The following is a 16,720-nucleotide window of genomic DNA, read 5'->3' as shown; positions in this document are numbered from 1 at the left end:
GATGGCAACTCCCCTCCTGTTGGGATCAAAAGAAAAACAACTGGGCGGACTGTCTAAAGGGCTTTGTCCGCTCCAACTAAAAGGCCAATGCTCTCTTGCAGTCCAAGGTATGCAAACTGCTTTCGCCAGGGCAGGTATGAGGATGGGAAAAGAAGGTTGGCAAGACAATTGACTGGTTCAGATGGAACTCCGACACCACCTTTGGCAGGAACTTAGGGTGCATGCGGAGGACTACTCTGTTGTGATGAAATTTGATATAAGGTACATGTACTACCAAGGCCTGAAGCTCACTGACCCTACGAGCTAAAGTAACAGCCACCAAGAAAATGACCTTCCAGGTCAAGTACTTCAGATGGCAGGTATTCAGTGGCTCAAAAGGAGCTTTCATCAGCTGGGTGAGAACGTCGTTGAGATCCCATGACACTGGTGGAGGTTGACTGGGGGCTTTGACAATTTTAAGCAAACCTCTCATGAAGCGAACAACTAAAGGCTGTCCAGAGATAGGCTTACCCTCTAAACGACAATAAGCACTAATCGCACTAAGGTGAACTCTTACGGAGTTGGTCTTGAGACCAGACTCTGACAAGTGTAGAAGGTATTCAAGCAGGGTCTGTGTAGGACAAGAAAGAGGATCTAGGGCCTTGATGTCACACCAGACGACAAACTTCCTCCATTTGAAAGTGTAACACCTCTTTGTGAAATCTTTTCTGGAAGCAAGCAAGACTCGGGAGACACCCTCTGAAAGACCCAAGGAGGCGAATTCTAAGCTCTCAACATCCAGGCCATGAGAGCCAGAAACTGGAGGTTGGGATGTAGAAGCAACCTCTCGTTCTGAGTGATGAGGGTTGGAAAACACCCAAATCTCCACAGTTCTTCAGAGAACAACTCCAGAAGAAGAGGGAACCAAATCTGACGCAGCCAGAAGGGTGCAATCAGGATCATTGTTCCCCGGTCGTGCTTGAGTTTCAGTAAAGTCTTCCCTGCTAGAGGTACGGGAGGATACGCATACAGAAGGCCTGTCCCCCAATGTAGGAGAAAGGCATCTGACGCTAGTCTGCCGTGGGCCTGAAGCCTGGAACAGAACTGAGGGACCTTGTGATTGATCTGAGTGGCAAAAAGATCCAGCAAGGGGGTGCCCCACGCTCAGAAGATCTTGTGGACTACGCCCATGTTCAGTGACCACTCGTGAGGTTACATAATCCTGCTCAACCTGTTGGCCAGACTGTTTTTTACGCCTGCCAGATAAGTGGCTTGGAGAAACATGCCGTGACGGCGAGCCCAAAGCCACATCTGGACAGCTTCCTGACACAGAGGGCGAGATCCAATGCCCCCCTGCTTGTTGGTGTAATACATGGCAACCTGATTGTCTGTCTGAATTAAAATGATTTGGTTGGACAGCCGATCTCTGAAAGCCTTTAGAGCGTTCCAGATCGCTCTTAATTTCAGGAGGTTGATCTGCAGACCTTTTTCCTGAAAGGACCAGGCTCTCTGAGTGTGGAGCCCATCTACATGAGCTCCCCACCCCAGGAGAGATGCATCCGTCGTCAGCACTTTTCGTGGCTGAGGAACATGGAATGGTCACCCCAAAGTCAAATTGGATCGAATCGTCCACCACTGAAGAGAATTCCGAAGTGCCGTGACCTGCTGAGACGCTCGAACCATGGACACCAGGGACAGAAGGCTGTCTGCCCTTGCCTCGGGAAGATAAGCTCAAGCTGTCTGAGTGTTCAGCAGAGCCCCAATGAATTCCAATTTTTGGACTTGGGTGAGATGGGACTTGGGATAAATTTATGATGAACCCCAGTAGCTCCAGCACCTGAATAGTCATTCGCATAGACTCCAGAGCACCTTCCTTCGAGGTGCTCTTCACCAGCCAATCGTCGAGATAAGGAAACACATGCACTCCTAGTCTGCGTAGAGACGCTGCGACCACAGCTAGGCATTTTGTAAACACTCTGGGCGCAGACGCCAGGGCAAAAGGCAGTACACGGTACTGAAAGTGCTGTGTTCCCAGCCGAAATCGAAGATACTTCCTGTGAGCTGGAAGTATCGAGATGTGTGTGTAAGCATCCTTTAAGTCCAGAGAGCATAGCCAATCGTTTTCCTGAATCTTGGGAAGAAGGGTGCCCAGGGAAACCATCCTGAACTTTTCTCGGATAAGAAATTTGTTCAGGGCCCTTAGGGCTAGGATGGGACGCATCCCCCCTGTTTTCTTTTGCACAAGGAAGTACCTGGAATAGAATCCCAGCCCTTCTTCCCCTGGTGGAACGGGTTCGACCGCTTAGGCCTGTAGAAGGGCGGAGAGTTCCTCTGCAAGTACCTGCTTGTACTGGGAGCTGTAGGGCTGAGCTTCTGGTGGGCAATTCGGAGGCTTGGATTCCAGATTGAGGGTGTATCCTAACCGGATAATTTGAAGAACCCACCGGTCGGAGGTTATAAGAGGCCACCTATGGTGAAAAAACATTAACCTCCCCCCAACTGGCAAGTCGTCTGGTACAGACACGTTTACTGAGGCTATGCTGAACTGGAGCCAGTCAAAAGCCCGTTCCCTTGCTTTTGCTGGGGAGCCACAGTGGCCTTAGGCGCATGCTGTTGATGAGAACGAGCGTGCTGGGACTGAGCCTGGGCAGGCTGCTGAGAAGCAGGAGTGTACCTACACCTAGCATAGGAATAGGGAGCACTCCTCTTCCCTCCTAAAAACCTCCTAGATGAGGAGGTAGTAGCAGAAGATGCCCGGCGGGAGAGAGAATCTATAGCATCATTATGCTTCTTGATCTGGTCAACTAGATCCTCTACTTTCTCACAAAAAAGGTTATCCCCCTGGCAAGGAACATCCGCCATCTGCTGCTGGACTGAATGATCCAGGTCAGAGATACGCAGCCATGACAGTCTGCGCATCACTATACCTTGGGCAGCGATCCTGGATGCTATATCAAAAGTGTCGAACATACCCCTGGCCAGGAATTTTCGACACGCCTTCTGCTGTCTGACCACCTGGTGAAAAGGCTCGGCCTGCTCCGGAGGGAGTGCATCAACCAAGCTAGACAGTTGCCTCACCGAGTTCCGCAAGTGGACGCTCGTGAAGAGCTGGTAAGTCTGGATCTTGGCGAGCATAGCAGCCTGATATGTCTTCCTCCCAAGAGAGTCTAAGGTTCTAGATTCTGTAACTGGGGGCGCCGAGGCATAGTCCCTAGTGCTCTTGGCTCTTTTGAGGGCGAAGTCCACCACCATGGAATTGTGAGGTAGCTGAGACCTCATCAAACCAGGTTCACCGTGGATCCGATATTGGGATTCAGCTTTTTTCAGGATCACGGGATTAGACAGAGGGAACGACCAGTTTCGCATAAGGACTTCCTTCAGTACATTATGCAAAGGAGCCGTTGCAGCCTCTCTAGGCGGAGAAGGATAATCCAGGACCTCGAGCATCTCAGCCCTGGAACTCATCCTCAACCTCCATAGGGAAGGGAATAGCCACAGCCATATCCCGGACAAAGTAGGTAAAGGATAGACTCTCTGGTGGAGAAAGTCTCCTTTCTAGTGGAGGGGAAGGTTCAGAGGGAATCCCATAGGACTCATCAGAAGAAAAGTACCTGGGATCTTCCTCTTCCTCCCACGAACGCTCATCTTCAGTATCGGACAAGGCATCCCTCAGTGCAGTCCAAAACTGAGCCTTCCTCGATGCCAAGGAGTGACGTCCTCGATGGATCACCATTATCACCAATACTCTTCAACATGATGATGATCCTACTGGCAAAGTCCCTATCCAACCGAGGCCTCAACCCGTTCATCTATGCAGATGACGTCACAATCTATATTTCCTTCAGTCATGACTTAACAGAAATAACCAATGAAATCAATGACGGCCTGAACATCATGGACTCCTGGGCAAACTCATTCCAATTGAAACTGAACACTGAAAAAACACACTGCCTCATCCTCCCATCTCAACATAACAAGTACAAATCCACATCCATAAACACCCCAGAGCACACCCTCCCTACCTCAGACAGCCTAAAATTACTCGGTGTCATAATCAACCGTAACCTTACCCTTGAGAGCCAAGTAAACTCCGTAATAAAGAAAATGTTTACTCAATGTGAAAACTCAAATAAATAAAACTTTTCTTCCCAAGGGAAATTTTTCGAAACCTAATACTATCAATGGTCCTAAGCCATACAGACTACTGCAACGGAATCTATGCGGGATGTAAAAAACAACTCGTAAAAAAACTCCAGATCGCCCAAAACACAGCTGCCAGGCTGATATTTGGTAAAACACACTTCGAAAGCGCTAAACCCCTCCGAGAAAAGCTACACTAGCTTCCAATCAAAGAACGGATGATCTTCAAAATCTGCACCTTGGTCCACAAAATTATCTACGGCGTAGTCCCAGGATACATGATAGACCTCATAAATCTATCTACCAGAAACAGATTTGGATCATCACGATCATACCTAAACCTACATTACCCAAATTGCAAAGGACTGAAATACAAAACAATTTATGCATCCAGCTTCTCCTACCTAAGCGTACAACTATGGAATGGACTCCCTAAAGCTGTGAAAATAATCCATGATCATCTAAACTTCAGGAAATCACTAAAAACCACCCTCTTCAAAAAGGCCTACCCCACCGATCCAACAACACAACACAACCAATGATCGTACTGGACAATATACAAACTTCATCCCTCCCATCCTCATGGTGCCTGATACACACCTACCTCAATTCGACCACAATATAACCTGTATTTGTTATCAAACGACAGGCGAACACCTGTACGGAACTATGTAAGCCACATTGAACCTGCAAATAGGTGGGAAAATGTGGGATACAAATGTAACAAATAAAATAAAAATAAAATTGAAATATACGTGCATAAATTTAGGTGCAGGATCAATGCCTAAATTTTACATGCGAGTCAAAAAAAGAGGGTGTGGAAATGGGAGGATCATGGGCGGATTGGGGGTGTTCCTTTAAATTACGCACGTAGAAAATAAGGACATCTGTGCCTAAATTTATGTGCGGGTATTTGTACATTTTAGTTAGTGCAAATGGCCACGCCTAAAGTTAGGTGTGATTCCCGGGCGTAAAAGCTGTTCTACAAACTATGCCTAACTAAGTGCGTTTTACAGAATAGCACTTTTTTGGCGTGGATTGTTTTGGTGCCATATATTGAATTTACCCCAGTATGTTCACTCTGCCCACCAGCAAAGTATGCACCATCAAAGCATAGCAGGCACTTTTCCACTAGTCGGTATTCTATAAAATCTCATGTGCATAAATGAGTACAATACTGTTACCTATAACCAGGCAGCATCTCACAGAATTACCCCATAAGGGCCCATTTTAAAAACCTGTAATTTGTGTCAATTAGTGAGGTTTTTTTTAAACTTCCGAGGCACAAATAAATGAGAGATTAAGAAAAATGAGTACCTTAATCCCTTGTTTAAAGCCCCAAAAGAAGCACTTTTATAAAACCTATGTGTGCCTGTTGCCCTAGTTATAGCCATCACACACCCTTGCAATCTGTGTCCTGACCATCTAAATGGAGTAAATAGCTGCAAAACTGCCATTTACAGATGTAGCTCATCTACATGGGTAAATGGTCTTATTTACATATATAGATGCTTCTAAAACAGCTCCTATAATGTACTAAAGCATTTGCTTAAATTCTGTAAACCATTCCGTAGCCTTTTGAGAGAGACACCATAAGAAAAAAAAAACTGATAAAATAAAATAAAGGAAACGATTAAAGTAAACTTACACTAGTACAGCGTTACTCTTAAGTCTCTGCCTAAGCCACACAAATTCTCGAAAACGCCTTCTGACACATGATGTTTTCAGGGTAAAACACATGCTATTGGTCTGTGAAGAAAGGACACGTTTTTAATGCATACAGTACAACACTCTGAAAGCCTAATACTTTACTAGGAACCCAAAAAAGGATCTTATGAAAGGAAACTGCAGACCCACAAGCTTCCTGTAACACTGGTCCACTGAGTATTCATCAATACACAAGGCTGCATTACATGAAGACACTCAGCAGAATTGCTGATAAATCGTGTTTTTGTGTCTAAACTCAAGGTACAGCATACCCAGAGAGCAGCTGAATGCTGCAGCTATTCAGAAAGTTTTTAAGGCCTGCCCTCCCAGACAGAGGGATTTTTGGCCCAATAGCAGTCACAAATTCAGATAGAATTACACAACACCAACAGCCAGTGAACATAACTCCAAATATCAAACTCACCCAAATCAAACCCTATAGATGCTTAATACATAGATATGCTTTTATTCTACCCTAACAAAATGCAGACAAGTTAAATTAAAATGAGAACTTTTTTTTAAAGGCTGCTAACCATTTAAAGAATATTATTTACACAATCAATATATATACACGCGTGTATACAGATGCATGAGTATATAGATATACATCTGCTAGCTGTAAATAGTTGGCAATGAGTATAGGTTAATTCCATAACAGTTAAATACATAGGATGGTGGATTCCAATTCTAGCCCTGCTCTGACTGATAGGATATCCATAGTGAAATTATGTTTTACCCAATAATTTCCTTTTCTTTAGTTTGGCTACACCCTTCTGAATAAATAGGTGTTATCCCCTCCTACCAGCAGATGGAGATAGAGAAAAACTGATCTTTTCCAGTAAACTCACCGGTATAAATTGTTGGTACTGAGTGGAAAACTCCAGTATACATCTACCAAAGCAGAAGGTGGTCCCTTTGTAGCTCACACCCATGCCCCATAAACCACTGCAGCTGCAATGACCAGCAAGCAAGTATAACACCACAGAGGCACTCGCTACCCTGCATACATAAAAATTGTCCCTTTGATTTTTGTTTAATTGTTCTGTTTGTTTGTTTGTTTGTTTGTTTTAACTGTAAGGGAAAGAGCAGAGCACACCTTGAGCCCTGGGCCTTAGCCTTTCAAGGGCAGGCTTCAGAACAGCGCAGCCGACTAAAGAAAATTGTTGGGACAGCACTGCCAAAGTCTAAGCAGGCCCTAGCAAGCATGTTCAACCCATAACGCTTCACAAAAGAATGAAGCGATGACCACGTCACCGCCCTACAGATCTCCTCCGAGGTGACGTTCCAGGCCTCCACCCATTAGGTCGCCTGAGCCCTTGTCAAGTGGGCTCTCAAACCAGACAGCACAGGACAATTTCTATAAATATAGGCAGACTGTATGGTAGTCTTGATCTACCACTCAATAGCGGCATTGAAGGCCACCTTGCTCTTACAAGGACCATGGAATAGGACGAAGGTGATCGGAGGTGCAAAATTCATTTGCCTGCTCCAAGTAGAAAACAATGTCCTCTGAACATCTATCTTGCATAGTCTTCAACCCAAAGGATCAGAAACCTCCTCCGAAAAGAAGGGCAAAACAGCCCTCCTGGTTCACGTGGAAAGGAAAAACCAACTTGGATAGAAAGAAGGGATCCATTCGGATGGTCACCAAGTCCTCCAAAAAGGAGGGATACAGTACGGATACCAACAAAATAGTGCATGCAACTCCAAAACTCTCCGAGCCAAAGTAACCACTACAAGGAAAACCACCTCAAGTGCAAGGTCCTTGATCAAGGTGCACTGCAAGGGCTCAAAAGGAGTCTTTGAAAGCACACAGAGGACCAAATTCAGTACCAGAAAGGAAAGGAGGACCACTTGGCACACCAACTCTCATACTTTTCAGACCCACACACAAGCCAGCAACATGAAAACTGCCAGAATTTAAACAAGGTAGAGAACTGCAGGTGAACCACACCTCTCTAAATGCCTCCTTTCAAGGGCCAAACCCATAAGGGATCCAGATCCTTCATTTCCACAAGACTGCGATGAAGAATGCCTCATCCTGTGGGTAGAGGAAGCAGGTCAGCTACCAACAGCCACACCAGGACCTCATACCATGGCCCATGGGGCCAATATGGAACCACTAGAAGGATTATATGAGGATGCCACACTATTCTGTGCAAAAGCCAGCCTATCAGCAGCCACAGAGGGAAGACATACAGGGGCTTCTCCGACAGCCACGGCTAAACCAAGGCATCTATCCCCCTGCCAGACTGCCTTCCTCCAGTGGCTGAAGCAGCGCTCCCATCTTAACACCAGAATGCATAGCAATCAGGTTGAACACAAGCAGCCCTCACCAGTCCTGAATAGGCTGAAAGGCTGCCAGCCCCAGTTCCCAGCTCCTTCTCCCCAGGAGCCAACTAAGGGCAGCTAAGAAAGTCCACCTGAACATCATCCTTGCCTGCTACATAAACCTCTGGCAGGCCCAGTAGATGCCTCTCCGCCCAACGGCAGAGGCTTGCATCTTCTAACACCATCGCCTGGTTCCTGGTGCTGCCTTGTATATGTAGGCTACCACCGTGGTGTTGTCAGTCATCACCTGGGCTGCCTTTCCTCAAAGAAGAGAAAGGAATTCCACCTAGGCCAGGCATACTGCCTGGGTCTCCAGGCGATTGATCGACCATGAAGCCTCCAGCGGGGACCAGGTTCCCTGTGCCACTCTGCCCCAAGCAATGTGCTCCCCAGCCATGGAGTCTTGCTTCAGTGGTAACCAACACACACACTGGATAGTCCATCAAAACCCCCTAAAGGAAGAGGTGAACAAGACTGTTCCACCAGTCCAGACTGGCTCACATTAGCAGAGAAGCAAAAGGCACTCAAAATCCTGAGGTGGCCACATATGCGCTTGTGCCCAAGGGATCACCTCGAGAGTCGCTGCCCTGGAGCACAAGAACTGTACAGTCCCAAACCCCAGAAAAATCAGCAGCTCACACAGCCCGCATTTCTGGGCTTGCAGCTTCACCGCCTGGTCCCCAAGCCATGTCGAAATGAACTCCCAGATATTCCATGGCTTCGGTAGGAAGCAGGTGACTGCCCTCCTGAAGAAGTGACACCCCCTGGCCTCCACTTCCAAGTCTGCCCAAATCATCCAGGTAGGTGATATACCCGAATGCCCTGGCGCCTCAGATGGGCCGCACCACAACCATCACCTTGGAAAAAGTACGTGGTGCTGTGGTCAATCCGAAGGGAAGGGCCCGAAATAGAAAATGATGACTAAGCACACAAAAGCAGGGGTACTGCTTGTGATGCTCCACAATGAGAATGTGCAGATAGGCCTCAGTGACATCCAAAGTCAGGAACTCTCCCGAATCAACCGATCAAATAGTTTCCATGTGAAAGTACTGGACTCAGAGACAAGAATTCACTCCCCATAGATCCAGAATGGGCCACAAGGAGCCTTCCTTTTTTGGGACCATGAAATGAATGGATTATCGCCCTTGCCCCTGTTCTGCTACCGGGATGGGTTCCACTGCTTCCCGCTCGAGAAGATGCTTTGTTCAGGGTAAGAGTGAGAGACTGTTGATTTAGCTCTGAGCAACAGAAAGACAGCAAAAAGGCATCAGGAAGTGGGTGGAAAAGTTTCAGGGAGTACCCTCTCTTGACCACCTCCAGAACCCACTGAGCTGATGCGGGCCCACTCATGGCGGAACAGGGACCTGTCCCCAATCAGAACCATTGAGGAGCCTGGTGTGTCCTGATTATGCTGGCCTGGCAGCTCCGACCCCGCCAGATGAGCCTAACATAACATGAGAACATAAGCACTGCCATAATGGGACAGACCAAAGGTCCATCAAAACCAGTATCCTGTTTCCAATAGTGGCCAATCCAGGTCACAAGTACCCGGTAAGATCCCAAAAAGAGTAAAACAGATTTTATGCTCTTTATCCTAGAAATAAGCAGTGGATTTTCCCAAGTCCATCTTAATAATGGCTTATGGACTTTTCTTCAGGAAATTATCCAGACCTTTTTTTAAAACCCTAAGCAGCTAACTGCTTTTACCACATTCTCTGGAAATGAATTCCAGAGTTTAATTACATGTTGAGTGAAAAAATATTTTCTCCCGTTTGTTTTATGTTGACTACTTAGTAGCTTCATTGTGTGCCCCCTAGTCCTAATATTTTTAGAAAGAGTAAACAAGCGATTCACGTCTACCCGTTTCACTCCACGCAGTATTTTACAGCTTGAGTCATCGGATCTTTTAGGACCACAAAAGGGAGCCTGTTTAAAGGGTCTACCAACAGTGGAAGCCAGGGATGACAGGCACCGAACGAACTGAAAATGTCCTTGAGACACTAAGAATGCTGGGAACCTTTCTGTCTCAGTTCAGGATGCCAGAGAGGCCAAGCCTCCTCCATGTCCTTCACTAACTTTTCCAGTCCTTCCCAAAGAGCAAATGCCCTCGAAAGCACAGCTGACTGAGAAGTTTCTTAGAAGCTGCATGTGCAACCCAATAGTGCAACCACAGCCAGTAGTGACCAACCACAAAAGCAACCACTAATCGGGAGAAAAGCTGCTCCAAATCATATAGGATGTCCATCAAAAAGACTGTCCAAACTTCTCTGGAGACTCTGGCAGCTGCTGCAGCTACTATAGCATAGCACTTGCCACGAAGCCCCCATAGATGGTAGCCAGAAGTCTCAAAAGCAACAGCCATTTTGAAATGCTGCTCCACCCACTTGTCATCCACAGGAACAGCAGTCTTCTTGGTGACCGCTGAGACCAAGGCATCCACCTTAGAGTACACCCAGTACTGATCCAACTCTTCAGGGGCAAAAGTATATATTTATTTATTTGTTACATTTGTATCCCATATTTTCCCAACTATTTGCAGGCCCTTGCCCCACAAAGAGTCCCATTCGGGGATCCCCACTCTGCCTGCATCATGTGGATAAGGGCTTTTGAAGCAGAAAATGCTTCAGGGGCTCTGCCAAGCCCTCCAGCAGAGGGTCTCCCTTCCGAGGGGTCGGCAGGAGGAGTCTTGAGAAGCCCAAGGGCCTCAGTAACCTTCTCAATGAGACGAGAAAGCTCCTCCCAATAAAAAAGGGCCAGATCAAAAGGGACTGTTCCTTTCTGTCCTCTCTCTGAGGATATTCCTGTTCCAAATTCAAAGGGGACTGAGGGTCCAAAAGACCCTCCAGATCCTCCAGGAACCATCTGGAGCCACCCAGGTCCTAACGAACCCTCAATCATGTGGTGTTTGGCCCCAGATCGGGTTCCTGGCCAGGACCCACCAGGCTCCCTAGGGCTCCACAGCTGGTCGAGGGACCAGCTTCCACCTGCAAGGCCTGCTCAACCATCTGGTTTAAACTCTGAAGCCAAAGATCTCCCCCCACACTCCATGGGGACCTGGACATGGGTAGGTGAAAATCCCACCCCTCCAAGTCCCAATGGGGGCTGTAAGCTCTCTTGCAGCACAACAACCGCGAGAAGAAAGGATGAAACAAAGTGAGTACAGGTTCCAATGCCTCCATAAAAGGAACCTAAGACAAGCTCCAGCGAACCTGCCACCCCACCCGGGGACAGTCTCCAAAATCTGAAATGGTCCATCACAGGAGGGGCAGACAGAGTTGGCAGCAGTACTAAGCTGCTGTCTCTTGCAGGTAGAACAATGATTGCCAGCAGGCATTCCCTGCTGTATGGTCAGTGTGTGCAGGGCTGCCTGAGTGCTTGAGCATCTCCATCATCCCCCTGCTCACTGCAGGAGTGCTTTTATTTTTTCTCACTTAGCTTTATTCCCCAAACAAGGAAATAAAGCTAACCATGCAAGTCTAAACAAATGTTTTTTAAAAACTTTGCTTGGAGATGAGGGATGAGCCCAGGGGGAACCCCCCCCCCCCACCCCCACATAAACAGGGTTTATGGGCTAAGAAGGGCGGGAGATGGGGGCCCGCAGCACTGAGCCAATGCCTCACCCAGTGGATGCTAAAAAGCATGACTAAGGGCAGTGGAGCAAAGCTCTATGCTCAATCAGGTCCGGTTCGGGGACCAGATTACCTGGGAGCTGCTGTTAGGCTCAGCCTTGCTGTGCGGCCACAACCAGCAGTTTACCAGGAGCACCAGTTAAAACAACCTACCATCTGCTAGAGCAGGATTCTCAACCCAGCCCTTTGGACACACCTTGCCAGTCAGGTTTTCATGATAGCCACAATTAATATGCATGCAAATTTATCTCATATATATGTTCATTGAGGGTATCCTAAAAACCTTACTGGCTAGCCGTGTCCTGAGAACTGGGTTGAGAACCCCTGTGCTAGAGGTAGAGAAAATAATGGGGGGTTTCCACTGAACACCAAGCAGGCTATACCTGTCAGTTCACTGGAAAAGATCAGTTTTTCTCTACTTCCATCTGCTGGTAAGAGGGGATAACTCTAGCTTGTTCAGAAATGGTGCAGCCAAGGACAAGGAAGTTGCATATTTGAGAAACCTGGTGTGGGATACAGGTTACTTTGCATATTTGGGCTGAGGTGTACAGTTCAGAACTAGCACAAGGCCAGTTATAACTACTCCTTACTTTAGAGTTATTTCCTTTGTGCTGGTTTAAATCTGAGCTCAAGGTTTATCAGATTAGTGCAAAGATTAACATTTACTATTTACACCAAAAAAAAATGTAAAAATGTTTACATAGAGTGCTTGCATTGGGTCCAGAAGTGCTTAAACCATAAAATGAAAACATATCCATTGACCAACTGAAGCAGGAAAGCTAAGAACATAGAAAATGCCCCACCCCAAAATAACAAATACAAAAACAGACAGACCGAGTGTCACAAGAGGTACAAACTTAGATTGTGAGCCCTCCTGGGACTGAGAAATATCCACTGTACCTGAATGTAACTCACCTTGAGCTATTACTGAAAAAGGTGTGAGCAAAATCTAAATAAATAAATAAAATAAATATACACTGCATTAGCCAGTGCAGAAGTAGTGCCTTTAGCTTTTACACCAGTTCCCTCAATATACATAAGGGAAGCAGTGAAATACCATTTGGCTCCATAATTAACTTGAGGCTTCCCCTCCTACTGCCCAGAAGCAATCAAGGTAAAAAGATAGCCCACTGCTCACCATTATGTAATGCCCTACACACGTAAACCAGAAATGGTCAGCAAACCGTGCTCTGAAGATATTCCCATAAGCCTGTACCCTCACAACCAAAGGCAACTTCCAGCTTGCACCCTAAACACAGTTATTAGTGACCTCTGTAAATAAATGCCTGGACATTTCTCATATACCCCCCCCCCCCCCCCAACAAACTATATGGAAGAAACCAAATGCAAGTCAAATTATACAGAAAGAGATGAGTGGAGGAGTAGCCTAATGGTTGATGCAGTGGGCTGAGAACCGTAGAAACCAGGTTCAATTCCCACTGCAACTCTTTGTGACCCCGGGCAAATCTACTACTACTTCTTATTTCTATAGCACTACTATATGTCCGCAGTCCTGTACACAGTATATGCAGGTACTTTCTCTATCCTTAGTGGGCTCACAATCTATTTTATTTTTTGTTTTTGTACCTGGGGCAATGGAGGGTTAAGTGACTTGCCTAGGGTCACAAGGAGTTGCAGTGGGATCTCAGCCCACTGCACCAACCATTAGGCTACTCCTCCACTCCTAACCCTCCAATGCCTCAGGTAAAAGTGCTTTGGTTGTACCACAGAAAAGCGATACATGAAATACATAAAATTCTAATATTGTAATCGTGGATCACAGTTTTAAAAAATCCCAAGATGGACAAAGGGCTTCAAAATCCCTCGCTGTCCAATGAATTCTTTACATAGCTGACTACACACTGCCATCCTCTTTTAATATATCACAGTATACTTACATGAATACAAATCTCATAGTCTATGTATGAATGCCAGAAATCTTCCTTCTGTATTTTGGGATCCCGTACCCAGACGCTTATAACTTCCTGTGAAGGCATAATGTAGCCAAGAGTTAATTTCACAAGAATGCTCCTGAGAATGCCTCACACCAACTGCAGGGACTAAAAGCAGGACAGAGGCTTTTACCAACCCTGCAAGGCCACCAAAAAGGAGAAGAGAATAAATGACTCAGCAGCCCAGGCATACTGGAAATACTGAATGTAGTCAAAGTGCTAAGTGAAAAGCAGGGAGTTTTTCATATTTAGTAACACAGTAGTTTCAAAATCAAAATTACTTTTTTGATGTCAAAAATGGGTAAAATTCCAGTGCTGCAAGTCTACTACTTTAACCAAAAATGAAAGAAGGGATAGACGGAGGCAAGAAAATGCTTATTTTTTGTAGAAAAGAAAAGAAACAGAAAAATTATACATACTTCAAGCAGGTGATGTATTGGTTTGCTCTGCATTAGTTACAGAAGCACTTGAATCTAGCCAACAGAAAAGGTGCTAGACTACAATACTTCCCATCACATACAAACATTCTACAGATCAAAACTTTCTACTATCTGACATCCACTGGACCGCCTCTCCCTGGTCTGACCACCACAAAGCAACCCTATCACTACATTGGCGAAAAAAAGATCAACCCAAACCACCAGAACCCACAATAGTTAAAACCAGAGGACGGGTTGAAAACGAAACCTTCTGGCAACTTATCTACGACAACTGGCCAATAGACCCAAACTCCAACCACTTCCTTACAGATTGGGATCACAGATGCAAAGTCATTCTAGATGAAATTGCGTCGCTACACTCCAAAACCCTAAACTCAAAATAAAAACCCTCACCATGGTTCAATGAGGAATTAAAAAAACTAAAGAAAGAAACCAGGAAACTAGAAAAGACCTGGAGCAAATCAAAAGATGATATCACCCTCAATGCGTGGAAACAAACACAAAAGAAATACAAAAATGACATTAAACGAGCCAAAAGAACGTTATTACACAAAACAAATCACAGCCACCGGAACGGACATAAAAAAAACAGGACAAAATCATAAAGAACCTTCTCAATACAAACTCAGAAACAATTTCATCCTTAAACTGCCCATCTGCCGACCAGATGGCCAAATACTTCAACGACAAAATTACTAACCTGTGCAACTCAATTCCACACGATGATACCAAGATTGACATTTTCCTTGACATACTGGACCCAGACTCTGAAGAGATCCCAGCAGATCGCTACTGGACTAACTTCGTTCCCCTCAGCACCAAAGAAATCTCCTCAGCATTATCCAAACTCTCCAAGTCTCACTGCTACCTGGATCCATGCCCCAATTATCTGATGAAGAATGCTCCAGAACGATTCATTACAGAACTCACCACCCACTTAAATTTCCTACTTCAACAAGGATCCTTCACCTACGAACACGGTAACATTCTACTCACACCAATACCGAAAAACCCCCCAAAACCGGCGAATGACATCACCAACTATCGACCTGTTGCCTCCATCCCTCTCCTAACCAAACTGATGGAAAATAGAGTGACCTCCCAACTTAACGAATTCATACAAAAATTCTCCATATTACATGAATCGCAATCGGGATTTCGACCTGCACAAAGCACAGAAACAGTATTACTCACCCTGGTATCCAAGTTCAAACAAGAAATTTCAATTGGCAACAAAATACTTCTTCTGCAATTCGACTTGTCCAGTGCATTTGACATGGTAGACCATGATATCCTCGCAAAATTACTGGACAAACTAGGGATCGGCGGAAATATCATTAAATGGATAAAAAGATTTATCACCACCAGAACTTATCAGGTCAAATCAACCTCATCAATTTCGCCAGCGTGGTCGTCAAAATGCAGAGTCCCCCAAGGCTCACCCCTATCCCCAATCCTCTTCAACCTTATGATGATTCCCCTGGCCAAGACCCTATCCAAATCTGGCCTAAATCCCTTCATCTACGCTGATGACGTCACAATATTTATCCCTTTCCAATCCACCCTTACAGAAATTTTGGAGAAAATTATAACTGCCATGAACATCCTAGCATCCTGGGCCAACGCTTTCAAGATGAAAATGAATAAAGAAAAAACTCAATGTCTAATCCTTTCATCACAATACGCTACTCAGCTCCCAACCACCCTGACCACCCCCCGACGTTACAATCCCAATATCTGACAATCTAAAAATCCTAGGAGTAACTTTAGACAAACACCTAACTTTAGAAACTCATGCAAAAGCCACGACGAAGAAGATGTTCAACATGATGTGGGTACTGAAAAGAGTGAAACCATTCCTCCCACAGAAAACTTTCCGCAATCTAGTACAATCCACAGTGCTCACCCACGCTGATTATTGCAACAGCATCTTCATCGGCTGCAAAGCCCAAATCATGAGAAAAAGACTGCCCAAAATACAGCAGCTAGACTCATTTTTGGCAAATCACGATTCGAAAGCGCAACACCACTTCGAGAAAAACTTCACTGGCTCCCCATTAAAGAACGTATAAACTTCAAAACCCATACAATGATCCACAAGATCCTCAATGGTGAATCTCCAAGCTACATGTCCAACCTGATCGATCTTCCAGCCAGGAATTGGTCCAAATCTTCTCGAACATATCTCAATCTTCATCTTCCCAACTGCAAAGGCCTCAAATACAAAACCTACTACGCATCCAACTTCTCTGTTATAGGTAGCCAACTCTGGAACACCATACCTCAACACATCCGAAAAACCAATGAATACCTACCCTTCCGAAAACTGCTGAAGACTTACCTCTTCAAACAAGCCTACCCAAATGACAAATCCTATACCCGATCCTAAGTCACACCACTAGCACCACCCACACTCCAATTCTCTCCCCACACCTATCAGTTTTGTCCCACTATATGTAACTCATACGACACTCTGTCCCATACTTTGTACCATACATGTAAGCCGCACTGAACCTGCTATTGAGCAGGAAAGAGCGGGGTA

The 16,720-nt window shown here is 45.7% G+C and overlaps 1 protein-coding gene across 3 annotated transcripts in view; it reads right to left on the bottom strand.

Moving 5' to 3' along the window:
• The window catches only part of SNX10 (sorting nexin 10), a 179,723-nt gene that overhangs the window by 60,160 nt on the left and 102,843 nt on the right, over positions 1–16,720 (bottom strand). For all 3 annotated transcript variants that reach the window (XM_030202272.1, XM_030202282.1, XM_030202292.1), the window contains exons 3-4: positions 13,685–13,771; positions 5,768–5,868 (exon numbers count right to left, since the gene is read on the bottom strand). In XM_030202272.1, coding sequence (XP_030058132.1) covers positions 5,768–5,868; positions 13,685–13,771 — 188 coding nt within the window. The remainder of the gene's footprint in view (positions 1–5,767; positions 5,869–13,684; positions 13,772–16,720) is intronic.

The sequence above is a fragment of the Microcaecilia unicolor genome, chromosome 1 (genome assembly GCF_901765095.1).
Source record: "Microcaecilia unicolor chromosome 1, aMicUni1.1, whole genome shotgun sequence".
In the NCBI taxonomy this organism is placed as follows: domain Eukaryota; kingdom Metazoa; phylum Chordata; class Amphibia; order Gymnophiona; family Siphonopidae; genus Microcaecilia; species Microcaecilia unicolor.
Note: the sequence above shows the minus strand (reverse complement) of the source record. Positions and strands in the feature narration are given on the sequence as shown.